General features: G+C 39.7%; 1 protein-coding gene across 1 annotated transcript in view; it reads right to left on the reverse strand.

Annotated features, from left to right (window-relative positions):
• Carpa (Carbonic anhydrase-related protein A) overlaps positions 1-27,724 on the reverse strand; it is a 71,292-nt gene that overhangs the window by 8,555 nt on the left and 35,013 nt on the right. The window contains exons 3-6 of the mRNA XM_078190704.1: positions 17,560-17,571; positions 15,275-15,298; positions 14,342-14,377; positions 9,946-9,952 (exon numbers count right to left, since the gene is read on the reverse strand). Of these exons, the coding sequence (XP_078046830.1) occupies positions 9,946-9,952; positions 14,342-14,377; positions 15,275-15,298; positions 17,560-17,571 (79 nt within the window). The remainder of the gene's footprint in view (positions 1-9,945; positions 9,953-14,341; positions 14,378-15,274; positions 15,299-17,559; positions 17,572-27,724) is intronic.

The following is a 27,724-nucleotide window of genomic DNA, read 5'->3' on the forward strand; positions in this document are numbered from 1 at the left end:
AAATTCCAAATAACAGTAGAATTAAACAAAAATATGTTTCGTCCCAGCCCCTCTAACGTTTACAGAAAAAATGCAGGTGATTTAAACTAGTTTGAAAAAAGTTATACCATTTTACAAGTATCGACTCAATTTCGCTTTCCGCTATAAATACAGCGGCAACAGGTAAATAAAAGTGCTCAGTGAATTCAAGAAAAATAGAACAAATTTCGTGAATTAAATCTGTGCAATCGCAGCGTTCTAGCCCTTTTCTATCGTCGAGAAACCGGTGCCACAGGTTCGTCGGATTTCTTCGCGAAGTCCACGGTCGATTCGCAGGAATGTCGGCAATAATACACATCTGTGATCGGTGCCCGGGTAGTTACTGTCGGCCATCGGCCCTGTTAAGTCGACGGAGTAACTACGGTTTCTGTTTACAGCCGTTCGACGATCGGCATCAATTTGTTATTGGGCCGCGTGACACGGCCGACTGAGATTTATATTCCACGTAACCCCGTGGAATTATGGCCTTATGCGCGCCGTTTCCTTCCATACGCGTTACGTATGAAAGACACAAATCATCTATAGATGTGTGGCAGTTATGAACGACGCGCGTCGGAGGCGCGAGCGCGTCTCTACATGCCTGTGTTGTGTGTGTTTGTGCGCATGTCTACCTGGGAACACGCGTTCCGAGAGCACTTGAAAAGAGTGCCTCCGCCACAATATTCCAGGCGAGCTCGTGATTCCTAACGTTACGCGGCCGTAATTTACCTCCGCGAAGTGTGAAACGAGCTGGATCGCCGCGTCGACGACGGGAAAACCTCCGCGCGAGACTTTCGGCTCGTTTAACGCAATCGACGGCCACCGGTGACCGGCACGCGACCTTCCCCAACGTCGAACTCGTTTCATCGACTCTACAACTCTCCTGTAATTTTCGCGATTTTCCGCGATTTTCTGCGACTTTGTGCAATTTCGCGCGACCCCGCATCGCTAAGGTTTTTCCTTGTTTTCCAATGAACAGTTTCCATTCTTTAACCCTTTGACTACTGTTGGCGCATATCGGCGTCCGAGACATGTTGACCTCCCGGTACTGTAGGCGCCAATAGGCGTCCAGATCAAATTTCGCCTGTTTCGCTAGTTTATTATTAAGTTTGATTATTAAATATTGTAAGGAAAGCTTAAAATTAATGTTCACTTTAAGTAATATTGGTTCAATGTAATAGAATTCAGTATTTTTAATATTGTAATATTTTAATATTAAAAATACTGAATATTCATGAGAAATGCGTGTCGAACGAAAAACTTTGCTCTACCCAGTGGACGTCGTGAGTTTGCCGTAGCCAAAGGGTTAAGAATTATTTTGCACATGACTTTAACGATCGCTGTGCATTGCACAGTCTAGAGTACGGCAAAATTGTTTGATATTTCTGGGACATTCGAAACTCGTAGCGTCCTGTTTAATATATTTTTTAAAGAGACGAACATTTCAGAATAGAGATGTTTTCATTATATTTTATCGTTGCAATAAAATTTCGTTAAAATTGAGTCGTGGTAAAATTTAAGAGAAGTATTTCATATATGATTTGATGAACTGGTGCTTCTATTATTTAAAAATAAATTGAGTCTAGTTTCAACCCCTTTACTGTGCTTTGCCTGGCCCGCCTCGTGAATTAATAATAACATTAAACGCGGATCTTACTCCGTTCCTTAAAATTCCAATAAAATCCTAATGCCTTCTCGTAAATTTACAAATAAAAATAAACATTAATACTAAAACTCCTCTAACAAAGTTATCGCAACTGAAACATTTGTACCACGCCAACCGTGAAGAGAATACGTACGTTAAAGGATAGAACAAAGTTATTCCACTTAAAAAAGCGTCGCAATATTATCGTCGCCAATTGTGAACGTAACTGTGCCATCTTTTGAAGCAAGGATCCATCATTTCCAATAAATCGCAACAGCGACAGAGCCGTGGGACAGACGAGGGTGGCGTATGATGAATGGTCATCGGTGGCTAAGGACAGCTCCGAATCGCGTTGCAGGCGACGTCGTTAATCGAGGCTTAATAAAAATCATCCGACGAGACCCGAGAGTGCGGCGACCGAGTGAAAAGCTTCTCGGCTAGCAAGCCGGCGGTGTATTCGTCGCGACGTCGCGACGCCGCGAAACGAAGCGAGCCGGGGCTATTTCTCGTATCGAGTCCGTGACATTAAGGAGAAGCGAGCGTGCCGGCAAATGGTGGGCTGACACAGGGGATAAATGTGCCGTCCCTCAGCCCCGCCGGCTTGTTCTCGTCTTCCGTCGGCGACGGGGGAGCATTTTTAGGACGGCATTCGGGCCACTTAGAGGCCAGAAGGTAGGAGAGCCGTCAACCTTTTATCCGCGAGTCCTCCGACCCTTCAAGCCGCCCCCCCTTCAGCCACCTCCTTCACCAGATGCTCCTCCTTTTCCCTCTTCTATCTAGCCGAGACCAGCTCTCGCACGCGACACCCCATCTCAGCCTACTCTATTTTTATTTATCACCTGTCCGACGTTCCTCGCTCATCTCTGCACGGCGACAGCCAGGTATTTCGTCGATCTGGATCGCCAGAGGACAGTTTCGTAGAATTCGTCGTTATGAAAAATGACTTTCCACCTGACCGAGGTGGGTGCTTGGCGTAGTAGACGGTTTTAACACCTGATGGTAGAAGTTAACCCTTTGCTCTCGGAGTCAGTTTAGAGCTATGGTAACTTTTCTGGCTTGTAGTGTTTGTATTTTATGCATGCGATATGTGTCCATAATTATCGAAGTGGTCTAAGTCAAAATTAAAAAAAAACGAGTTTATCGGTTATTCTACACCACATTATTTTAAACTAAATTTATTCAATGTAATTCTTACGATATCGTCAAAAATGAACCATTAGATGGTTGTACTTTCAACATTATATGGAATTCATTTCGTGTTAATGATGAAAGTGGTCTAAGTGAAAAATTTAAAGAAATTATATAAACATAACTTGTAAACGGCGCGTGTCCCTCTTTCACGCGTCTCTGAACTAAATAATAAGTACCGCCACTGGACCAGTATTGGAAGAAAAACATAAAGATATTATGTGTTTCCTACCATACATTTCTCCAGTTTTTCATGAACATTTTAAAAAACTTAAAAACTCGAAATGATAAAAATGCTTTACTTTTTGAGAATCATTAATAAATGTGCATGAATCATTTCATTAAAGTTATTGTTTCAAATAAAACTCGTAGTTCTTTATTGCTTTAAGTCATCTATAATACATTTAGTTAATTTTGAAAATGGTCCAAGTCAATTCAAACTTTAAAAACAACATTTTCGTATGAAATTCACACCAAATTTCATGTTCATAATAAATTTCCATTATTCAACACTAATAAAATTCTAAATAAAAAGATCGCATAATGCAAAAATATATTTTAACTTATGCAAATACAATTCATTAAATATCTCGAAACAAGAAATATATGACTTAGACCACTTTCGTAATTATGGGCACATATCGATTCTTGTAACTCTCGACGATATTCTTTAGTTCTGGCAATTGTTTGAAGGTAAATTTTGTTGGTATAAATGGTGATTTATAGTTGACGTTCGAGTTCGAAGGGTTAAGTGTTTTAAAATGCAGTGTTGATTATAGTTTAGACAAAGGGATAAAAATGGGACAGGTTTGAATGATGATAACTCCGCGAAAAATCAGCTTAGGACAATGACTTTTTCTTTAAATTAAAGCTTGAAATCTCTACATTAAGATAGTATTTTTTGATCATAAGTTTAATGCAGCCACTGCAGTAATTTAAATACCAACATATGTTTGTCGCGTTGAAGATTGCTTTGAGGAAATGGTTGTCGTAGCAATCAGTAATTTGCTATCTATTAGTGAAGTATTATTACATAATGCCTTACATATTAGACACTTTTCGCGATGGCTAAAATAAATAAAGTAAATAAAATAAGTAAAATGAATGACGTAAATAAAATAAATTAAGTAAATGAAATAAATAGAATAAATGAAAGAAATGAAAGAAATAAAATTAATCAAATAAATAAAATTAAGATAAAATAAGTAAAATAGCTAAAATAAATATTGTTTAAAGCTAACATTACGACAGTATAGGTATGTTCACGGCCGAATGACCGGTCGTTAAAGCGTTAATAACCACAGAATCGTCGACGTAAAATGTACCATGTAATGATTCATCTCCCCTCGAGCCGAACATCGCCGAAATATTCGCAATCAGTGAACTAGCGGTGCTTGGTACGTCCCCAATACTTTCCCCGGTGCGTCTCATCTGGTCGTATCCCCCCCGTTTTTCCTCGGCAAACATTCTCGGGGCCCTCGTCTCTTCAAATAGGAAAGCTCGAAAAGCGGGCGGAGGCGCCGTCATATTTTATTTGTATTGATAGCTGCTGCCGGGTTTCCATCAGATGCCGTGAACAACGGGGAGAAAGGACACTGTATGGACAGAGGAGAAAGCGGAAGGGGTGGCTGGAACTCGGGCAGGAGATGACAAATAATAATAAAGAGATGTCGGGGATGGAAAAGCATCCAGCGCGGTGGTAAAGTGGCCTGGAATCGAGAGGGATAGCGGGGAGCGGGGTCGTCCCCCCCCTCTCTCTCTCTTTTTCGTGATTAATGAAATGAATTAACCGTTGCATGGAGAAACGGTCGCAGTAGAATGGAGCAACGAATCAGATTCGTATCGTTTCGTTGGAACGCGTGCATCCGATTTTTTCCTTAACATTTCGAATGATGCCACGATTAAATGCCTTTTGAGATGCCGCGGATTAAATGCTTTTCGAAATGCCGCGGATTAAATGCTTTTCGAAATGCCGCGGATTAAATGCCTTTCTGAGACACACCGCTTTGGACGAGACTGTTGCGCGCGGGGCGGTCATCTTGTCGAACATTGCTGGTACTCCGACGAGGTCTGAGTACAAATGCCGGATTTCGTGGTTTTTATAATTTTTGATAAATGTACCACATTGCTAATGGATTGTAGAACAAAAACTTATCTAATACGGTTCGGAATGTTTGACTGGTAATAATATTGGGAATAAAATATCGAATTGAAAGTAGATAGGAACGATATACGGTATGATATGCAGTTTTAGATATTCTTATTTAACCCTTTGAGTACTGTTGGCGCCTATTGGCGTCCGAAACATGTTGGCTTCCCGGTACTGTAGGCGCCAATAGGCGTCCAGATCAAATTTCGCTCCCCTTTATTATTAAATTTGATTAATTACATATTATGTAATATTTATATTATTTATGTTGAATTCAATATTTTAAATATTTTGTTATACTTCCTCAGAAACCCATGTCTAATGAAAAACTACGGCCGTGCCAAAGTCTACCGTAGCCAAAGGGTTAATTAGTCTTTCATTTAATGAGGTAAAATAAATTTCTTAGCGACTTTCAAGGTGCAAGATACACATATATTATACCAAATTTGTAATAGGCAGCGTCAACCATAGATTATTTATATAATATTTTATATAAATAGTTGACGCTGCCTATTACACAAGGTAATGAAGAGTATACAATTTGAAATTAAACCCAGCGTTTAACCAATAACCACAATGCCAAGACATCTATATTTAACACTTTACCCGGCGTTAAACAAGTTATATTATCAACAAATTAGAATTTTATTAGAATCTAAAATTCGCGCGACCGACGTCTTTTATTTCACGATAAATGTTGTTCAAATTCCACGCGATTCCCGTCACGAAACCGTAGAATTTTTCGGTGTCGGGGATTCACGCACAGGAGACCGCCGGTGGCGCCGGGCGTTAAATAATATCGCAACCGGAAGGGAGAGTCCGGTTGAAAATTGCAAGGAAAGCAATTCCGTGGACCTCCTTCGACTATGAAGAAGCGAGGGAATGCGTGTTCTAAATTAGCACCGTGGGACCCCGTGAAAACGGATTTATAACTGTGTAACGCCGGGCGGACGCGTCACGCTGAATACTAATAACACCGGGCTGAGCTTTGAAGATAAAGTCAACATTGTTTGAAATAATTGCTGGACCCGGAACTCTTCCGGTCTCGTTACGATGTTAGTTAATCCGTGATTAGAAACGCGGGTTACTCGACGAATTTCGGTTCTCCGTGCTCCGACGATTTTTGAAATAATCGAAGCAGAAATTCGCGCTGACGATGCTTCTACATTTCAAGATATTTAATACAAAATCACAACATTTTATGACATATTTTTCATATTAACAAGTTCGTCGCCGACAATTAGACACTAAAATCCCCACATAATTAAAGCATTTTAATGAATTAAAATAAAACTAAAAAGTTCACATTTATCGTAGGGGATGACATTAAAACTTGTTGAATTTCAACAAATAAGTTGAAATGCAAAAATCAATCAAATGGATGGTTTATTTATTTACCACCGAATATGTTTAAGATGTGAAGGCATGCGATGGTTTATTGAATCTCTTTTGATCGTTATTGTTTTTTTGTTGAATTGATTCGTGTTAGTTACCTGAAATATCTCAAATGAAAAGGACGTATTTTATACCTTTCTTTAAATAATTAAAGTTCTAATTATAGATCTAATAGTGTTTAAATCATTAATTATTCTCGTAACAAATTTATAATTCTAATAAAACTCTTTCGCATTCGAAAAATCATAGTCGAATTCATTTTGCTCGAATATATTGCAATAAAAATAAATTTTCAAAATTGGTCAGAAATTAGTGTCACCCAGATATGGGTGACGCGGCGACGATCGTGTTAAAGTACGTCAATTGATAGATACACTTTTTCGAATATTTTCTCTCACATTAATAGCTTTAATATGGTGTTAAAAAGATTTTAACGAGTCCACGATTTTAAACTCTGAATGGACAAACGGTGGGTTACAATAATCAATCTCCATTCGTGATATTTCTAAATTGTTCACATTTTGCTGTTAAATGTTCCAAACCATCCAGCATCCTTGAAAAGCTGTAAAATTAATCTCAGCGTTTTAATTAAACTTTTCAACCCCTGTTGAACCTAAAAATCTCAACAGAATTGATTGACAAAGTTAAATTGAATTTGAAAAATTAAATGCAACGTTTCAATTGTCTTTCTCGAATTCTATAGGCGTGCACAGCGAGAAAAATAATTTCCAAATTTCGACGAGCAGTCGACGCGACTTTTTACGGGAGCCGAGTAGATATTGTCGGAAGTCGGCAAGGGTTATCCCGGGAGATTCGCTGGCGCATGGTCCTGCGGGTCCGTAAAACCGGTCGCGAAGTTCAGTTTGACGTAGGATAGAGGATGTAGCTTACGCCGTTGACGTTCATATATTCCGATTATCGCCGCTGTCATCATCATTATCCTAGGTGTGTGCCCGGACCATTAGGGTCGGTCAATTTTCCTAAGAGCCCTTCGCGTTGTTCCGGATGGCGCTCGACTTCCACGCAAACAGGCCAGAGGCACACACGTCCGCGCACGTGCGCGCGCGCGCGCGTCCCCGCCGAAGAACCCTCGACGCAAACCGGAAATATCGGTGATAGTCACGAGTCAATCTGATAATAGATAAGGGAACAGCTATATCCACTTGCAGCGCTCGCGCGCTCGCTCGCCCCGGCCGGATTAATATTTAATAGGAATCGATGATCTTCGAGATTTCGCGCGGTTCTTGATCTCGGCATCGCGATGCCGTCGCGGTTTAATAATAACCGGGTGAATCTTTAATACGTTCTGAACGGCCCCGGGTCAATTACTCGGGAACGAGTCAATGGCGGCGCCGGTAAATGTTGCGCGAGGAGTCGATAGGGATCCGATTTCGATCCGTCGAGCTCGTTGATACATCGACAGGATTTCGATGGAGAAGTGTCGTTTATATTCTGGATAATTTATGATTTAGTTATGGTTATCAATCTTTGAGGTTATGTTGATCCAATGGGTATATTATAGATATGCTGATAATGAAACACTGAAGACAGTTTTTCAGTAATTGTGGTTTTAATTATATTTTTAATTGACACGCGCATGTAATTGCTTTTTATCTTTGGTAATATTTCACTTAGGTTTCTTAGCTGTATTCAATAAATAGATGCTCATAAATAATAAATACTAATAAATGCTATCAACCTATATCTCATTTTTTATTAATTAGATCAGACACAAAACTTTACTGACAAACACTTTAAAAAAATATCTTCCTAAAGTATATACTAGAAAATAGAAAACAGAATTAGGAAATAGCCTAAACAGTTCTCATTTCTTATAAAAATCCACAATTTCCCTTACAAACTTAATAAATAACCTCAAACAACGACTAACATATATGTTAGTCGTTAGCTATAACATACAGCTTTCCTATAAAATACAATTAATCTAACTATTCCACCATTACTTTACAAAAGGCTGTCAAAAAAGGAAAAATTTAAGAAGCAAACATTAATTATTGAAAATACCTTAGCAACAATGCCCGACAGATCTTCCCTCTGCAAAGTCGAATCATTTACATCGACGACCGAATAGTTTAAACATTCCTTTTTCCAGCCCGTCGATGTAAAATTTACGGTCGGCTGGCCACGGGAACAATTAGTTGCCCGCGTTTCTATTTTGTCAAAGGATCGATCGGGTTCTCCGTCGTTTTGGAAACGTCCGGCAGAGATGTTGCCAGCGTCCGCAGCGGCATCGAACAATCGCTCGATCTCCGGTATCGCAGTTCGGGGATCGTACATTTAACAATAGCATTACAAAGAAAATGAAGGATTCTTCGACGAAGTTCGCCATTCGACGGTGTTTCTTCAACGAAGCGGCGCGCCCTGTCGCGGAACTTTCCCTCGAAAAACTTGCTCGTCAGGGCCGTAGGCCAAATCTGATTGTTGGAAAGTTTCGAGCGCCTCCTCGAGGAACAAGAAGGCGGTCGGCAGGTGGTGGTGGTGGTAAGGTGAAAAGCGAGGAAACGGGCAGAGGAGACCACGTTCGAACACGTGGGGATTAAATGAGAAATAATTTCATGCGTTTAATACTTTCGCGGCGGTCGTCTGCCGCGTCGCCTCGTTGCGAATGAAATATCGAGGAAAGAATCGCTTCCGGTCGACACGGTTCGTCTGCCACGGTGATAAATTCTCATCCCGGACTCCCTCTCTCCCTCTCTCTCCTACTCTCTATCTATCTATCCATCTCTCCGGTTCTCTTTTACTCTCCCGGAGCCATGGAAAATATTTTTATCGACTGCAGTCGCGTTAAGGAAACAGACGGAGAACGCGGAGAAAGAAGACGGGAATACTAGCGCAGAAAAGAAAGTAAACAGCTCGGGGAAAAAGTAATTGGATCGAGTTATTAACAAGACCAAAATGTTTAACGCTAACGAGGCGATGAGCCCGTGTTTTATATACCGGTTATTATAGCTTCGCGATACTTTTATGTTTTCATGTCAAGGTTCTGCGCACCGTGCTTTCATGTTTTTATACTTTCGCAGACCGTTCGATGTTTTATTAAATGGAAGTATTGTTTTATCATTTTACAGACTGTTTCGTAGTTTTATAAATACTTCTGCATTTTTATGCCTCAGCAGACATTTCTATGAGTAATTTTATATTTTCATACTTTTGTAGATCATTTTATATTTCTGTATTTCTATACGTTTATAGACAGTTTGGTCAAATAATAGCAGTAATGCGTTAATGAATAATTAAATCCACATTGTTCAATACCTCGATCGAGCAATGTTAGCTCTGAATTAGAATAAAAAGTAAACAATTCCAAGTTCACGATAAAACGGTAATCAAATAATTTATCCAAAGTCCATCTTCTATTATCAACAAATCGCAGTAAGAGTGTCTACATCAAATCCTCCTACTGTAAAATTGCAGCAAAGAGATCTGAGAATAATTCAACTTCATTCTAAAATTGCACAAAGATTCCGGAAATTACTCCACAATATTACACTAAAAATATATAAACTTTACAACTTTTAACACTCAGCACTTGAACTCTATTTTAACAATAAATCCCAAATAACTTTTATCTCATAAAATTTCTATTTTATAATTTTTTTCATACGAAATTACACCTTACGACTATCTAACAATTTCTTAAATTTTAACATCTATATAAAAATTGTTTTAGAATACGGTACAACAATTTTACTATCATTGCCACTCGAAAACAGACAATTAAAAATAATCTACGGTTTTTCAACAATTCTTTAAATTTTAAGTTTGATATAAAAATGATCTTAGAAAAAGGTACAACAATTTTACTATCCTCGCCACTCTCGAACACAGACGATTAACAACAATGTACGATGTTTTAACAATTCTTTAAATCTCATGTTTTACATAAAAATGATCTTAGAATACGGTACAACAATTTTACTATCATTGCCACTCGAAAACAGACGATGGAAAATAATCTACGATTTTTTAACAATTCTTTAAATTTCAATTTTGATATAAAAATGATCTTAGAACACAACACAACAATTTTACTATTCTCACCGCTCAAACAAAGACGACTAACCCCTTGCACTATAATAACAAGTCAGACTCGTGATAAAGATTTCATGCACGATCTACTAAATATGAATATTATTAATTTATTTCGAATCGAAATCAAATTTAATTACTTTGTTATCGAAGTATAGGGACGAAGACGAATAAAGACAATATAAAAAAATAGGAATTGTTTACTCCTATTAAAGAAAGTATTAAGAACGAATAAATGCTAATCAACACAGCGTGAGAGGAAGCATAGTGCAATGGGTTAACAACAATCTACGACCTCTTAACAATACTTTAAATCTCAACTTTGATATAAAAATGATCTCAGAATGCGATACAACAATTTTACTATCATTGCCACTTAAATACAAAAGGTTAACAATGCAACGAAAAATAAACGTGTCAAAGTGCCCAGATTGCTATAATTTTACTATTATTGCCACTTAAATACAAACGGTTAACAACGCAACGAAAAATAAACGTGTCAGATACCTATAGCACGCGTTTAGTATCGATATCTGCGGCAGGCAACGTGAATCGCCATTTACGGGCGGCCACGTGAATGGCCTTAGTTTGTTAAAGGGTGGCTGAGAGATCGTAGACGGACCATATAGCGGGTGTAACAGTTGTTTGCGGGTATCTATAAAATACAATTTCGAGACGGCGGCGGCCGGCCCGGAGGAGGGGTGGTGTCGGTTTAATACCGCGCATACCTGCCGAATATTTCATCTATTATCCGCATTTCGTAGGCATGCCCTGGCATCCGCCTAGCGTTGCGGGACGCGTGCGGCAAGCACACAGAAGCGTGTGCCCCACGAGCGAATGGGTTGATGGGGTGCTAGGCAGCGGATGGCAGCGTTTCTCAAAGCATCGAGCGGTCATTGTTGGTGGTCTGGATAACGAAGGGGGCGCGGCTGCGCCGGTTCGAGGGCTTTGTTCCCGTGCAGGGGGGGCCCCGGCATTCAAGAAATAAGACCAGTTGACGCGCGTTCACTCCGCTGCTCCGTCCGGGGGATTAGCACCGTTGTAATTAGCGATAGAGTCGAGCGGAGCCCTACGTTTGACCCTCCGAAATTTCGACAAACAAACTCCGGCGTCCCAATGCCACGAAAAATTAGCGGGGACTTCGCCAGGCAAATTATCTCCTCGCTTTGCCGCTTTCCACCAATTTTCCCTCGAATTTTCTGGGCGAAGCCTTTTTACCGTTCGCGCGTCTGCTCTCGGCCACCGAAATAAGGAATCGTATCGGTCTTATACTTTATCTAACCATGTATCAGTTTACAGTTTCCCTGAACGAACCCGAATGTTTAACCCTCTTAGTACCGGCAAAAAGAGTCCGTATCCGAGCGAAATGTTTAAAACTCGTTTGACGAAGTTTGATCAAGTTTCGGAAAGAAATTCCAAAAATTTTGTAAAGCCTGATATATAACAAATTCAAAAAGGGAGAAGAAATAAGAAATGAAATTATTGTTTAATAAAAATATTAAGAAAACTATCTTTCCATTAAACAACCTCTTCATAAACCAATGCAGTGCTCCTTTCAATTGAAGATAACGGAATATAGTGTAAACAAAAGTTGTCAACCATCGCCCCATGTAAGACGCAAATTCTGTTCAAATGTAATTAAGAATTCTAGCCTCTTGAAACATTTAAAAGTAGTACTCCAAATGTTATAAATTATAATATGAGAAGTAGATATTTTGGACAGTGAATAGGCAATAATTATTTTCATCTGCTCGTGTAATATAGAATTTGATAAATTAATTATTTTGGGGGGAATGGTTGTGTATACATACTACATAGTTAATTAGATATTTCATTAAATTCTTAATATCTAATTCTGCCAATATATCTTGCAAATCGCATAGTTATTAATTTTTAAAGTGTCTGAATAATAAATTAAATAAGTGATACATTTATAGGGTGGGCTTTTCGTAAGATCACAATTTTGTATTAATATTGCACCCTAATTCTTCGAATGTATATTGCAAATTACACTGCTATTTACAATTAACAATTACTAAACAACTGTTCTTAAAGCGAACAGACGAAGAACCACAGTTTTTAAATAAATCTTTCACGCGAGTCCGAAGAAGTTTCCGAAAAGTAGTCGGCCGTTGGAAGCGCAGCCGCGTCACGTGACCGTGTGATATTTAATAAAACGAGCGGGTTGATACAAATGGAAAATGCGTGATTGCAGTTTTGTAATCGCTGGAACAATTCAGCGGGCCGTCCGCATCCCAATAAACATGACACGACGTGAACACCGTCGGCGATTGTAAATTCCGAGATCTCGTAAAATGAAATCAGTGACAGGCTAGTTACAGCGCCGAAACTGTCGTAAAACTTCGTTAGCAGCCCGCGGAGCGTGTTAAATAACACTTCATTCGTTCCGACATCGTGATAATGCGCGGCCGGCATACGCGCGGCTGCCGCTCATTAATTAATTATTAAAATTAATTAATTATCGCCGGTCATCAAAGCGCAACTACGAGAACCAAGCGCGACGCTAAAATCCAATTGTTTTATTCGCGCGCGCGCGCGCGCGCTCTCTCGCCCGGTCGCATTTATATTGCCGCAGCGAACGGATTTAAACGAACGAATAAACAAAAATGATCGATATATTATTCGTTCGTCATTGTTTCGGATTACGTGTACACGGAGGACAACCGAACGATCTCTTCTTCACTTTCACGCCCGCGCGGATTCGTTTCGATTCGGGAATAGAGCCAATATTTTTATACGAATAAACAAACACGCCGGACGAATTCTCAATTGATTGTTAAACCTTAATGACTTTTACTTTTAATCATTTTTACTATCAAAAATAACGTTAAATTAAGGATTCATTTCTCTTCGGTTGTTTTGTATGTTTGTTTATTTGTTATCGGACGAAGTCGTTTTCGTTTGTCTTTTAATCGTAGAATTTTATTTATATTATCATTAAATCGTTGCGATGATAACGCGATTATTATTGACTGAGAGAATATAGTTTTATTATCTGTTAGAATGGTTCTGTATTTTGATGTTCAAGTATGAAGAATTACCAGCAGTGAAATTATCCATCGAGACGTTAGCAGATCATTTGCATGAACTGTTTAAGATTGTTATAATAATTACGACAATTTCGTAGAGAACTATTATATGAATTTTATTATTTAAAGAACGACTATAATGAAAACTTTTATCGGACAATACATACCAATCAATTTTATATCATTATATTATATTATTGCTATTATAATTATATATTAATTTATAGTTTCTCTTTCAATTCTTTTAACAATCTACAACACCGCAGGTAAATAATAATTGAACAAATGGCATTTTTCTAGGTTAAAAAACATAGACGTCGAGTGTTAAGTCAGAGACGGGCGACGTCATTATATTATATTATTACATATTGTATACTAACTTATAGTTTATCTTTACATTGTTTTAACAATCGGCAACATCACGGTAAACAATCATTGAACAAAGGGCATTTATCTAGGATAAAAACCATCGATATCAAGTATTAAATCAAAGATAAATCGCCACCCCTTCGAAACGATATTATATTGCAAGCGATATCATTATATTATATTATTATCAATTATATATTAATTTATAGTTCATTCTTAACCCTTAGCACTCGGCGCCATCATGGATGTTACGTGCCAGCGCTTATAAACAATAATATTATTATATAGTATACGATATATGTATATGTATATATAACATTGTTATAATAATATTCGATTTATATGAATTTGTAAATATCGAGAAATAATTGCAAATCGCTAATAAACTTTAATGTTTACTCATATATTAGAATTACGATGTCCCCTGAGAGGGGACAGCCGAGTGCAAAGGGTTAAATTCTGTTAACAATAGGCGACGCCACGGTAAATAATCATTGAATAGAAAGCATTCGTCTAAAAGCCATCAACGTCGAAGGTTAAATCGAAGTTAAGTCGCCGCCCTTTGAAACAATATTATATTATATTGCAAACGACATCATTATATTATATTATTATCAACTATATATTAACTTATGATTTACCTATAAATTCTTTTAACAATTTACGACACTGCAGTAAACAATCATTGAATAGTGGACATTTTTCTAGGATCAAACCATGGACGTTAAATTGAACTTAAATCGCCACCCCTTTAAAGCATCATTATATCATAAGAGACGTCATTAAATTATATTATTATTATCAATTAGACATCATTCATAAGTTTATCTTCAAATTCCTTAAACATTCAACGATACCACGACCATTGAACAAAGGTAATTTTTCCAAGATAAAAACCATCGACGTTAAATCGGCATTAAACCATCGCCCTTTGAAGCGACACCCGAAGCATCTTCCAAAGAAGAAGAAGATCGTCGAAAGGGGTGCCGAAATAATTCCAGCAGCGTTCACTCGAGAACCGGGAACCGAGCCGCGGCCATTCCCTTGTAAATCAGCGGATCTCAATTCATTGCACGCGGCCTGTTCCGGCCGTGAAAGGGCGGCGAGTAAGAAAACGACGACGGCGGCGGCAGCGGCGGCGGTGGCGAGGGGCCGGGACAAAAGCTCGCCATTAGTTAGGCGAAACAAAGTGGAAATACACGTTGTATGCATGCTCCACGTGGCATCTCTGACTCGCGTTCGGAGATAATACCGGCGACGGGCCTTTTCAGCGCAAAGTGGCTCGGGGAAGACGGCAACGCGAGGATTTTTCTGGTTCAGATCCGTCTTGTTGGCCCGAATACCGCGCGGTTACTCATGCGATCCGGCGAACCGGCTGCATCCGCCATTGTCTATCTCCCGGCATGATGCGAGCATCCGTAACACAGGATTCGCCTGCGAGTCGTCGGACAATTTCAGATCCCCCGGCGAATAGCAACTTCTCGCAACCTTACCACGCGCGCGCGATACAAACGCCCGGGAAATCCGTTCAACAAAGTCTTACCAGTTTACTCTGTTTCAACTACGACAGCGGCTTCGCTGGCTCGCCGAACGGTTATAGCTTTCTACTATTTCTAAATCGCAAAAATCTTACATCTTTCGAGGGACTGTAGGCATTGTGTTCATCGTTCGTGTAATATTCGATTATTTTCACTGTTTCACTCATGTTCGCGCGATTTATTTGAGAATACAAGTTTGTGTTTTTATTGTTACTAATTATGCTTGTTTTTTAGCAGCGTGGGTTAGGGTTTGCTTGTTACAAAGACGTTTTTGTGATAGAGAGAATGTTTATATTTATCACGTGACGATAAATGTAATTTGCTTCAGTGTTTAAATGATAATGATAGATATGGGTAAAATTTAATTGTTATTTAAGAAACGTGAGTGACGTATATATTTATATTATAGGGCAAGGATTGACAAGTAGACTTTAATGTTGCTTCCATAGTCTTTTTAATGTACGGTTCATGTTTTATTAATTTTACTTAAAGTTTGCGTTTCTTTGAATGCTGCGATGTTATTGATAATAATGTTTTACCAATCTATTATTATTATTATTATTATTATTATTATTATTATTGATAATATTATATTATAATATAATATTATAAACATTGTATAATAATATTATTAATAACAATATTCCATCAATCTACTAAATAAATTGAAAATACTTTAACAATTATACAACAATTATAACTTTAATTATTATTTAGTTATTTTAATATACGTTACGGCGATTATTTAATTGTAATTTATATCAACGGTAGATTCGAGGAATATTTCATGAACGTTCTTAGTTTGGAGGTTGATGTCCTATTCCCGTTGCTCCTATTGGTATGTAGAAATTCTTCAAAATGTCACTCTAATCCGGGAGCAACGTTTATTCGCACCGCAATATAAATTAATCAGCAACTCCGACGACGATCGATATAAGACCGTCTCAATATTTCACAGCGGACAACCCTCGTTGCCTAACAATTTTGAAGAATTCTCGGGTTACTTGTCTAATATATTTGCATTAAAATAGACATTGGACTGAAAGATCTATTCTTGATCTTAGACAATGAATAAACGATTAGTATTTTCGACTTTATTGAATTTCTCAACTGGTATCACTACGACTAATTAAGTCAATAACCTCTTAACCTCTCTGTCAAAACTATATATTTTTATATAATGAGTGCTGATTATTAGAATATAGATTTTTATGCAAAGCAAAAATTAACTGAATCGACAGCACGAAATGGAAACTAAATAAATAGCTGATTCTTTGTATAAATGATAAATAATTTATAATTTAGTGAAATAATAAATAATTTATAATCTAGTGGAATTGTATATAATTTTTAATAATTAATCACTTTACTATTTTTAATCGAAACTATACATATATGCTATGGATGCATAAAATCCACTGATTATAATTAAACCAGGTCGATAGTTGTCTAATTTTAGCCTGTTAATCATCTATCACGGCAATTATTAATTTGTTACCTATTATCGAGCTACAACTGTTAGATTATGTTAAGCTGGAAGCTTCCATATTATTGTATAACTTTCTAAACATCAAATACCTTTCGCGATGAATAAAATAAATAAAATACATGTACTCTAACTCCAACATTATGAAACTACAAAAATGTTACTAAATTTAATTACCCTATAACAACATAAAGGTCATGAAAATCACCTAATAGCCAGTCGTGTTAACTAACGAATTATTATATTATTTAGATCTTATGTAGATACTATTCACATATTATTTACATATGATTTATAAGTGGATTACATACGTGGATTACAACTTTTAGATTACAGCATTTACAACTGAATTGGTAAGTTTTTCATTAATAATATTTGTGAAATTTTTGAAATTAATAAGAAATTCATGAAATTCATATTTGATGATCGAACGCGGCTCAGAGGCGATATGCGCCCGTCTCTCCTGTCAGCGAGACGGGCTTCAGCCGGCCCTGCTCGCATGCGCAGCAGCACGAAAAATCGTCCGTGCGCAGCCAACTTTATTCGTTAATAACTCGTTAACAAACCCGCGGATTGCATTTCGGCAAAGGAAAAGATTACTTGAAATGACCTCAGGAACCCCCCATTTCCCGGAGTATGTATAATTCTGTAACACCCTATATCAACTATACCGAGTCGCCCAACTCTCCTAAATTTAACCAATAAACTAAATTTTAATGAACTCACCCATCAAAATTAAATTGCAATTACCCCCAACTTCTGAACAATTTAATTTCAATATCAAGATTTCAATATAAAATTCAATTAAAAATCAAATTCAAATAAAATTTTCAACTTAAATCAAAAATCATAAAAATAATTCAATCAAAATTATTTAAACTAAACAAACTCTCCTTCGCCAATTAAAAATCACATAAAATCCCATAAAATACACCGTTACGAATGTCAGGGTGACCGACGAAGGCCCCCATGAAAGGTGAAACGACGACTACCGATTAAATCGTCGCGCGTTCGCAGCATCGCGCACACGGAGACACCGCGAGCGCGGCGTCGACATCCGGCGGCGTTCGAAATTGTTAACTACGAGGGACGAGCTCTGTTCGCGGTAGCAACGAAACAACTGTTAATAATATAAACGGCCATGGTACCTGCCGATGTAGATTCGCGGGCGTTCCGCGAGCGCCAAGAAGCCGTAAAGAATTTTATATTTGCCTCCCCGGCGTCGACAAGTAACGCGCCGTATTTTTCATTTCACTTTGGAAAACGGGCAGCATAGACACGCGGCTGTATTCATGTTCCGCCGCGACTGCCTGCCTTATTTCATCTCGCTTGTTTCATTGTACCTATATATTACCGCGCCGTTTACGATGAAAGATAACGCGAGATTCTAGTCGTCCTCGTCGCGAACACGCCGGGAAGAGTCGCGGATACTCGCCCGCCATTTCTCATCTCCCCATCGACTTCGTTCTAACACTCCGGCGCGTCTTTTAAACGAACCTATAACTTCGTTTAACCCCCGCCGCCGATGAAAAATCGACTCCGAACTCGACGATATTTACCGGCGCGAAAAGTTCGCTTTCTAAATTTTGCTAATCGCAAATAAGCGGAAAATTATTTTATTCCTATGCCCTGGGCAAACGCGTTGATGTTTCGTCGATTCATTATGGTACGGAGAAAGAAAAATATATTATGAAGTGAATAAAGGTTGTCTTAATTGTTTATTGAATATTAATAAATATTTTATGCGAGTATTAAATATATGTATAATTCATTGTTTTAATAAATTATTTTAATAAATGCTTCATTCGCGTTTATTTTATTCGTTTATTCACCTTTGCCAGTGAATATAATATATTTATACCATATTTATGCTTTAAACATATTTTCATAGTATACAAGAGACTTTATTTTAACAGTTTAAATAATTATATATATATATGTATATGTTATTTGGACTTCCGTTTCCGGTAGCGAGTGCACTTGAAGTGTGAGTGAAAGGTGTGGTTAGGGAGCGGAGATTTTGAAGATAGGGAGTGCTATAGTGGAGAGAGAGGTAGCTGAAGGAGTAGGGAAAGGGCAAGTGGAGTTAGGTGAAAGAGGGAAAAGGGCAGGAGTAAGGGAAAAAAGAGATAGAAAGGGAGATAGGTGGGAGGGATTTGGAGGTTAGGCGAGAGATAGAGACGGTGGCAGAGGCAGCGACGCCGAGTGGTGAAAAGAAGAAGTTCGGAGAAAAAAAAAATATATATATGTTATTTAATTATGTAATTGCATAATTGTATAATTAAAAATGAGAAAATTTTCTGTTCACATGTTCGCACTGGAACGCGACGAATTCAGGCAGAAAAGGAGCAACAATTATTAGATGTTCGTTGAAACAGTGAATCCATTGTAATGAATGGAAAATGAAAGGTTTAGACACGCTCGCAGCAGATTGTCCATTTAGCGGACCGGACGGATTGGTGTTATAAAAATCGTTGTCGGTGCACGCGTCAACGAGGAACGTTGTCCCGACGCGTAAAAATAAAATGCCGTCGATGTGAATCGATTGGCGAAGGCTGTTATTTCGAGCTCATTGAGAAGACGCGTCTCGCCCCCCGGTGTCGGTTAAATAACAGTTTCAACGAGCCAATCGAAATAAAAAGCGCACTCGACGCGGCGGCCGTGGATTCCGCGGGCGCCGAAACGACGAGTTTATTGCGTGTAGCGCGTGTAGCACGACCGGACGTTGCGTTTGAATTAAACTGATTCATAAATATTAACACCCGGTGTTTACATTGCGGCAGACGATACACCGGGGACGCTTATATTTGATCCAGAATGCGCGTGTATCGCGGCGGCTGCGACGTAATCTCTCGACAATGATGCGAACTGCGTGTGCACGGCCCGCGGTAACGTGTACTCGAGCAAATATTTTCGTACAGGCGAGCGTAAACAGGCTTTTATAATTGTTGCAAAAACTTCGCCGCGCTCCCCCGCTGATTCCTTTCGCTTTAATAGATTCGAAAGTTTCGTAAAAATCGGTCGCTTTGCAGAAATCCCCGGATGGCGAAACGATGAACTGGGAAAATCACTCGCTAAACGACTCGTTAATTCGCAAACAGGGTCGATCAAGATTTCCATCGAAATTTAATCGATAATCCTTTCGTCGATCAGGTTTTCGTAATTGTTCGCAAAAACTTCGCCGCGCGTCCTCGCTAATTCTTTTTATTTTATAATACTCGAAAGTTTCGTCAGAATCCGTGGTTCTGCAAAAATCCTCGTACAGCGAAACAATAAACTGGGAAAATGACTCGCTAAATGATTCACTATGTCACTCGTTAAATCACTCGTTAATTCGCGAACACGGTCGGTCAAGATTTCCATCGATCGATAATCCTTTTGGTCGATGGGAAACGATTGTCTGAAATTCGTCGTGCAACGTCACGCGGAGATAATGCCGCGAAAGAAATGGTTTAAATCCGTCATTAACTGTCTTTTTTCGAATCGCATTCCCCGTAATGAATTCCGTCGTGCCGGCGCCCGAAAAATCCCATTACATTTTGCAATTTGTTTGCGAATGCGGTGGCCGCGCCGCGTCCAATGTTTCGAGCGGCCGGTACACGTACAAACCAGCGGGCGGCTGGCTTGGGAACAACAGCATTTAATTCTGTTTTCGTTTCATCTGGAAGTGTTAATTAAATTCTCTTTGGCTGATTTGATCCGCGAACGGGCGAACGCGGCCGACAATGGGGAAACGCGCGGATTTATTCGGAGAGCTGTTACATATCCGGTGACGGTCAAGATACCGTCCGAGTGCTCGTTATAAATTGCTTGAAATTCGGCGACGGAGGTGGACGGAAGAGGACGGAAGAACCGTTCCGGCGACTTTTCAATTTCCCCGCCATTAATCTCCTATTAAGACAAATCCATTCAGCGAAAGATAAAGCTTTCTTTCGCTGGCGGCTGCCGCGCGTTCGCTACGAAATTATTCCGCGAGATCGAATCGATTAAACAGAGCCGACCGTTCGTAGACGTCGTTTATATTACGTATCGAAAAACACTCCGACGAAATACGGTTTACCTAAAGTATTAAAAAATACTCTGATAGCGTATCGTATTAAATACCGCTGCGATTCGAATTCCGTTCACGCGTTGCACGAGAAATAACCGCGACGGTATACAAATCGTATTAAAAATTTCTGCGACGAAATTTAGTCCGTGCGCTATATATTTAACATTATCGTGAGAAAATTTGGTGCAGCTGTTATATTAAAAGTTGCTGCGACGAAATCTGGTTCGCAGAATCGCATTGAAAGTTGTTCTGACTAAATTCAGTTCGTATATTGCAGTAAAAATTACTACAACGTAATTCTGTTCATATACTATAGTAAAAATAACTCTTATATAATTCCGTTTATATTTTATAATAAGAATAACTCTTCTATAATTCCGTTTATAAATTATAACAAAAATAACTCTTCTATAATTACGTTTATATATTATAATAACAATAACTCTTCTATAATTCCGTTTATAAATTATAACAAAAATAACTCTTACGTAATTCCATTTATTATATTATAATAAAAATAACTCTTATATAATTCCGTTCCTATATCACAATAAAAATAACTCCTACATAATTCCATTTATATATTATAATAAAAATAATTCTCACATAATTCGGTTTACGTGTAAACAATTAAATATCAAGTCCGGTAATTAAGAAGTCGAAGAAATCTTGTTATGGAGAAATGAAGGCGCCACGGCGCCTCCCCAATCAAAAGCTAAGTTCCCAGCAGCCCATAAAGATTAATGAAATTCCAGCTGATTAGCCGGGGCAGAGGAGCCAAATTTACCAAGCCTGCCATAGATCACGGTGTTCGCGTCTCGCAAGCCAAGCCCACCGATCTTCTTCAACCACCCCCCTCCCCTCATCTCGTCCTCTTCGCGGCATAATTCCCATTCACGAGCCACCCCAGACATCTGCACCATAGACCTTGCGGAATCACTTGGCAGATCTCTCTGTGCCGCCTCAAGGGTGCACGGCAAAATGGCGGTGCCGTGAACGGTCGAAGACCCAGCAACCCGTTACGTTCCCGAACCCCTAAACCGGAAGTGGCGCGCGATACAATCTTGCGTTCGCGAAATTTCGCAATAAATACCAGAGGAAACTTTTCGAGAGGCTATTGTGCTCGTCAGGGCTCGTAGGTAAACACATCGGGCGCCTACGCGACAATGGAATACTTAGATCCGCCCCCTCCCGCCCGCAGCTTCACCGTGGTCCGTCCTGCACGCCTATTCCCCCATTGTCTCATGATTTATGTGCCGTGGTCGCGGTGTCAACAGGGTATTGATTAAAATGCACACACAGAGAGCGAGAGAGCGAGAGAGAGAGAGAGAGAGAGAGAGGGAGGCAGTCAAGCCGGGCGACCTGTGCACGCGGATTTCTGTACGGAAGCCGTTGCCCTCGGCGCCCGTGTATAACGACATCGTTGTCCCTTGTAAATCGAACCCCCCCCATGCCACCCCGCGACGTGTTGATCAGATTTCGCGGGGTAAAAAGCTGGCCGCTGCCTGGCAACGATTGTTCGACGGCTGCCGTAGTTTGACGCTCCGATCGCGTAGAATTTACGAATCCTTTCGCAGGTTGTTATTGGTTGTTGCAATTCCACGTTCGGTAGATTGTTTTAATAGAGCTTTGAGAGTGTGCTTGAATTTTGCTGAGCGAACGTAACCGCTACCTTGGACGTTATAGTGATTGATATGAGCACGTATCGAGGAAGGCTTGAAGATAGCTCGACCAATAGTCTTTCCGAATATTTTCTAAAATTGTTATTGGTTGTTGTAATTCTACATTTGGTAGTCTTTTTTAATAGAACCTGGAGAGTATACTCGAATTTTTCTGAGCGAATGCATACGCTTTCTAAAAAGTTATTGTAAATGTAAGATCGTCTCAAGAAAGCTTTGCAGCGAAGGTAGTTCGACGATTCGATAAGTCTCGATTTCGCAAATTTATTCACAGACTACCACTGAATATTACAATTCCATATTTAGCAATCTTTTTAACCCCTTCCCGTGCCATTTAGTTCGACGAAACTCGGGCCCAAGCGGTCCGCATCAACGCGCGCTAAACAGACCAGACTGATGTTTGTAACCAGTCGCAATACGATCCGAAATGTAGATGTCCGCAATGCCTGTTATATAGTCAATTTTACGCGATACTAAAATATCACGGCCTTCACTACACACTTTTGTACCTTGCATTTTGAAGGGGTTTCTTAAATTTTAATAATTGAACTGCTTCGTAACAGCAACGACAAGAATCGTGACTAACTGTTCCGAGGTACCGAGAGGAACTATCATTCAGTCACGAGCGTAACGGGCAAAAAATCAGTCCGCGAGCTCGGCTTGTTATGTTTACGTTTGGACCAAGTATGTGTCCGCGACTCAGATTCGCGATATTTATGTTTGGCTCAAGTATCTGTTCGCGAGCCTGACTCGCGATGTTTATGTTTGGCCCAAGTAACTGTTCGCGAGTCTGACTCGCGATATACCTGTTTGGTCAAAAATCTTCATCGCGGGTTTGACTCGCTAAAGTACGGGAAGGGGTTAAACGGACTCCAAAAAATGTCCTCGAATTTTTGTAAATAATAATAATCGTTTCTGTAGAAATTACAGTGGTAGATACAACGATCATGCTACGAATCTTATAGAACTACATACTTACTCTCTACTCAGAATAATTTGTCATTGCGAAATTGCACCATATCTATTAAATTATGTTAACATCGAGATCTTTCTCGAGCTTGTTTACATCGAAATCAATGGCAAGAGAAATCGATTTGCCGTAGTTCGAGCAGTCGTGTATATCTCCGCAACCGGCAACACCCACGCTTCGACGGCGGAGAGACCCTCCGGGAGTATCGACACGCGTCTCGCCGCCAGGGTTGAATTCTTCCTGCACGTTTAGCCACCCCCGGCGACCCTACGCCCTCCCTGGGAATTCCTCAGACGTGTTTACCACCGCCGCCGTCGCTTCGTGTTATGATTTCGCGATGCTTTTGTTTCCCTGTCTTGCGGAATCTCCCGCGCAATCCCGTCGCAGATTGCTGTCCACTTTCACGGGACACGCTTGCCCGAGTCCCTTTCTTTGTCGCTCGGCGAACTTTGATCAATATTTTATCGTTTCCGGACCTGGTTTCGGGGATTATGGACTCCTTCCAGCATTTTTTACCGCTGAAATGCTGTGGAAGTACGTTGCACAGCTCCCACGGAATTTTATTCTATGCATCGGACATTTTGAGGGTTTAATATTGCGATCTTGCGAGATGGTATAGGTAAGAAAATAAATATATTGTTTCAATCAATTAGGTGTTATAATCTCTTTGTAAAGTATAGTGTAATTATTAGCTAGTATTTCTTGATCCTTTTTCATATTTTGTTTAGATCCTATACTATTGTAAAATATATAGTTTATGAAAGAATATCGGAGAATGTACTGTTAACTAATCGGCTGGTTTTAACGAGTATACTCGTCGTGAAGTAGTCATTTTTGTATTATTAAAGATTGTGTTAAAGTTCTATATTTGTATTTTAGATGTTGAAGATTGTAAGAATATGAAATATTGCATTATATTAAACAGAAGATATTGTATTATTTTAAATAGAAAATATTGTATTACAATTTAAATACAAAATATTGCAGAATTTCAAACATAAAGTATCGTATTATTTAAAATACAGAATCTTGTACTATTCCAAATACAATATACTGTACTATTTAAAATACAAAATATTGTATTATTTAATGCACGAAGTACTATATCATCTAAAATATAAAATATTATACTATTTCAAATAAAAAATACTGTACTATTCCAAATACAAAATATAGTACTATTCCAAATAGAAGATACTGCACTATTCCAAATACGGAATATAGTACTATTTCAAGTACAAAATAGTATTATTAAAAGTAATAGTATAAAAGTACTATTCCAATTACAATATATTGTACATAATCTTGACAAAGCCTTGACATAATTTAAAAGATAACAAACATGTACTGTAAAAAATAACGCCTCGACGTACGAAAATAGTAAAAAGATAAGGTAGATTGTCAAGTGTCTACTTTGTTACTCAAGATTTCGTTCGAAACTGTTTACGCTACATAAAAATCCACACTCCGTCACCGCTCAGTGCTCAGCGGTACCGCAGTAAAAACGTTATTCCAAGCGAAGAACATTGTCGCGGCCTCCCTTCATCGCCACGTCATCGACACCCGACTATCCTGGCTCGCAAGAGGGACTTGTGCCCGGAAAGAAAAGCCGAGTTTACCCCGTAGATCCGCGGTGGCAAGAACTCCGGCAGCGGCGGAGATCCCGCCTGAAATCTCCGACGCGATAAGAAACTTCTGACAAATGAAAGCCACGAAACCCGTTATCACCTATTCACCGCGAGAGCCGCGGGAATCCTAATTGCCCGCCAAAATGATATTTCAAGTGAAACAACCGAACAAAATCAACCCTTCCTTGTTGCCGAGTCTCGAGATACCCCTCTCAAAATAATTCGATATCGTCGAGACTTCGGCTCCTCGTCGCAATTTATATTAGCAACAACTTTGTTCTATGTTTGAGACGATTTTTGTTTGTTAATTAGTTTTATTTTAGTTGGTTGTAATAATTAATGTCATCGAAATTTGTTTTTCGTTTGAGAATTCTTTGGAATGCTAGTTTCGAGGTTATGTTAAGGTTGTTAAGAATGATGTATAAAATGAGGGTATAATTTTATTTCAGCAGGAATGAAGTATAAATGTTTGTGTAAAAATGATATTGATGATAATTGACATATAGAGAAATTACTATGATTGATAATACGTTTACATTGAACTATTTTCAACACTTCTCGCTATGTGTTGAACAATTTATATTTATCATTAATATTTATATTAAATACTCAGTTTTCAGTAAAATGTTCTTTCTCTGTGTCGCTCACATCCTTCGTTTTATTAATATTTATATTAATATATTATATTATTATATTTATATTAATAGTACTTTTCAATACTACCTAAAACAATTTCACGCATGTTACATTACTACCCCCTGATATTTATTAAAATAGTCTCTATCTTTTATACACCCACAGTCTTTGTTTTATTAATACTTGTAATAATATAATACTTATATTATTAAATTTTAAGAATTGCAAATTCAATTTAAGAGTTGAAACATTTAAAGTTTTTTCCTCAAACAATGATTCATTCACCCCAATCATACCTCCCACTACTGTCCTAATATATTAACACTTCCTACCAAAACAATTTCCACTAGTAATTTATTTATATACATTTATACATTTATATAAATAATTATTTATACATTTGAACATTTATATAAATAATTATTCATAAACTCAAACGATTACATTTTATTATCTTTCCAATGCCAGCACCCAATAAAATCTTAAATTAATACACCCACCTCAACGATCATTACTTGTATAAATAACCACAAAAAAACACTAAAAACAGTTGAAAGCAACCGCTAACAAGATCGCAAAATAATTCGCGAAAGTCTTAAACACGGCTTTCGAATACCTCTTGTCCGCAAGGTACAAACAACCGCGGCGCGAACCGCCGTTACGCCGGCATTTATCCGCGATCCATTATCCGAATAAATAAAGTGCGGCGACGTTCCCTGCCGGGCTTTCATTACCACGGACAGCTCCTCGGGGTACGATCATCCGAAAGAACCGTCCCGGCGTCCTGTACATTAAAAACTTAATCGCCCCGGCCCATTCTTTTCGCCGGTCGGGCCGCGGCGGCGGCGGCGGCGGCGTCGCCCCGGGGCGTGCCACAATATCGAGTCCCGTGACGAGATAAACTCGCCCTTTCGAGAAAACCTGGCACGGATATTCGCTGCTGCGGCGAAGTGACTCGTTACCTTGAGAGAGTCATTTCCCCCCCTCGCCCCAACCCCGACCCCCCCGGCCTAGCTCCCACCACCCGGGCGGCCGCTCTCCTTTTTTCCACCCTCGACTTTTCACCCTCTCGAGTCAGCGAGTCGGCGGCGCGCCGTCCCCGCCGACCTCCCGTGACCCCCGTTTCGCGACGAGCCTCGGCACACTCCCTTTTCCCTGGCACCATTTTATTTATTATCCGGGGTTATCCCAGCGACAGACCGCGGCCAACTTTCCACGGCGGATCGCTGAAGCGGCCCGCGACGGCATTTGGTGCGTGAACCCCCGCGTATTCATCTCGACGTTTCCCCGGCCCTGTCCCGCTTCCGCGCGGGCCACGCGCTTCCTTCTCCCTCCCTCCCTCCCTCTCTCTCTCTCTCTCTCTCTCTTTCTCTCGACGTCCCCCCGCCTCGTTCGTTCCCCGTCCCCTAAACGCGAACCGGCATGCATGTAGAAACCGCTTTTGATGGTCCACTAATTGCGAGCGCGGGGGCTCTTTCACGACACGCGACGATGAATCGCGGACCACACGGTTTTTTCGTCGCGGACGAATTACCGGGATTAGTGTTGCGCCGCGTTCGCGGCCCTTAACCGGCGCCCTATCTCGCTCTTTGAATGCCACGCGAGACGGTCTCGTCCCTTCGCGATCGGTTTCGAAGGCTTCTTGGAAAGCTGGTTCTATGAGCGGCGAACAGAAGACCGCGGCGCTGTTTCAATGGCACTGGCGAGTCGGCCGTGCTTTTTTCGGATCGGTCGATGCGGTCCGCGGAGGGTGGTTTTGTAGCACTCGGTTGCGGTTCGGCGGTACGCTCGGCGCGGCTCGGTTGCACAGGAATTGATCGTTTCCGGATTATATTTTGCAGCTGATTAGCGTGACGAGATACATCGATGCGT

The sequence above is a fragment of the Augochlora pura genome, chromosome 9, assembly GCF_028453695.1.
Source record: "Augochlora pura isolate Apur16 chromosome 9, APUR_v2.2.1, whole genome shotgun sequence".
NCBI lineage: Eukaryota > Metazoa > Arthropoda > Insecta > Hymenoptera > Halictidae > Augochlora > Augochlora pura.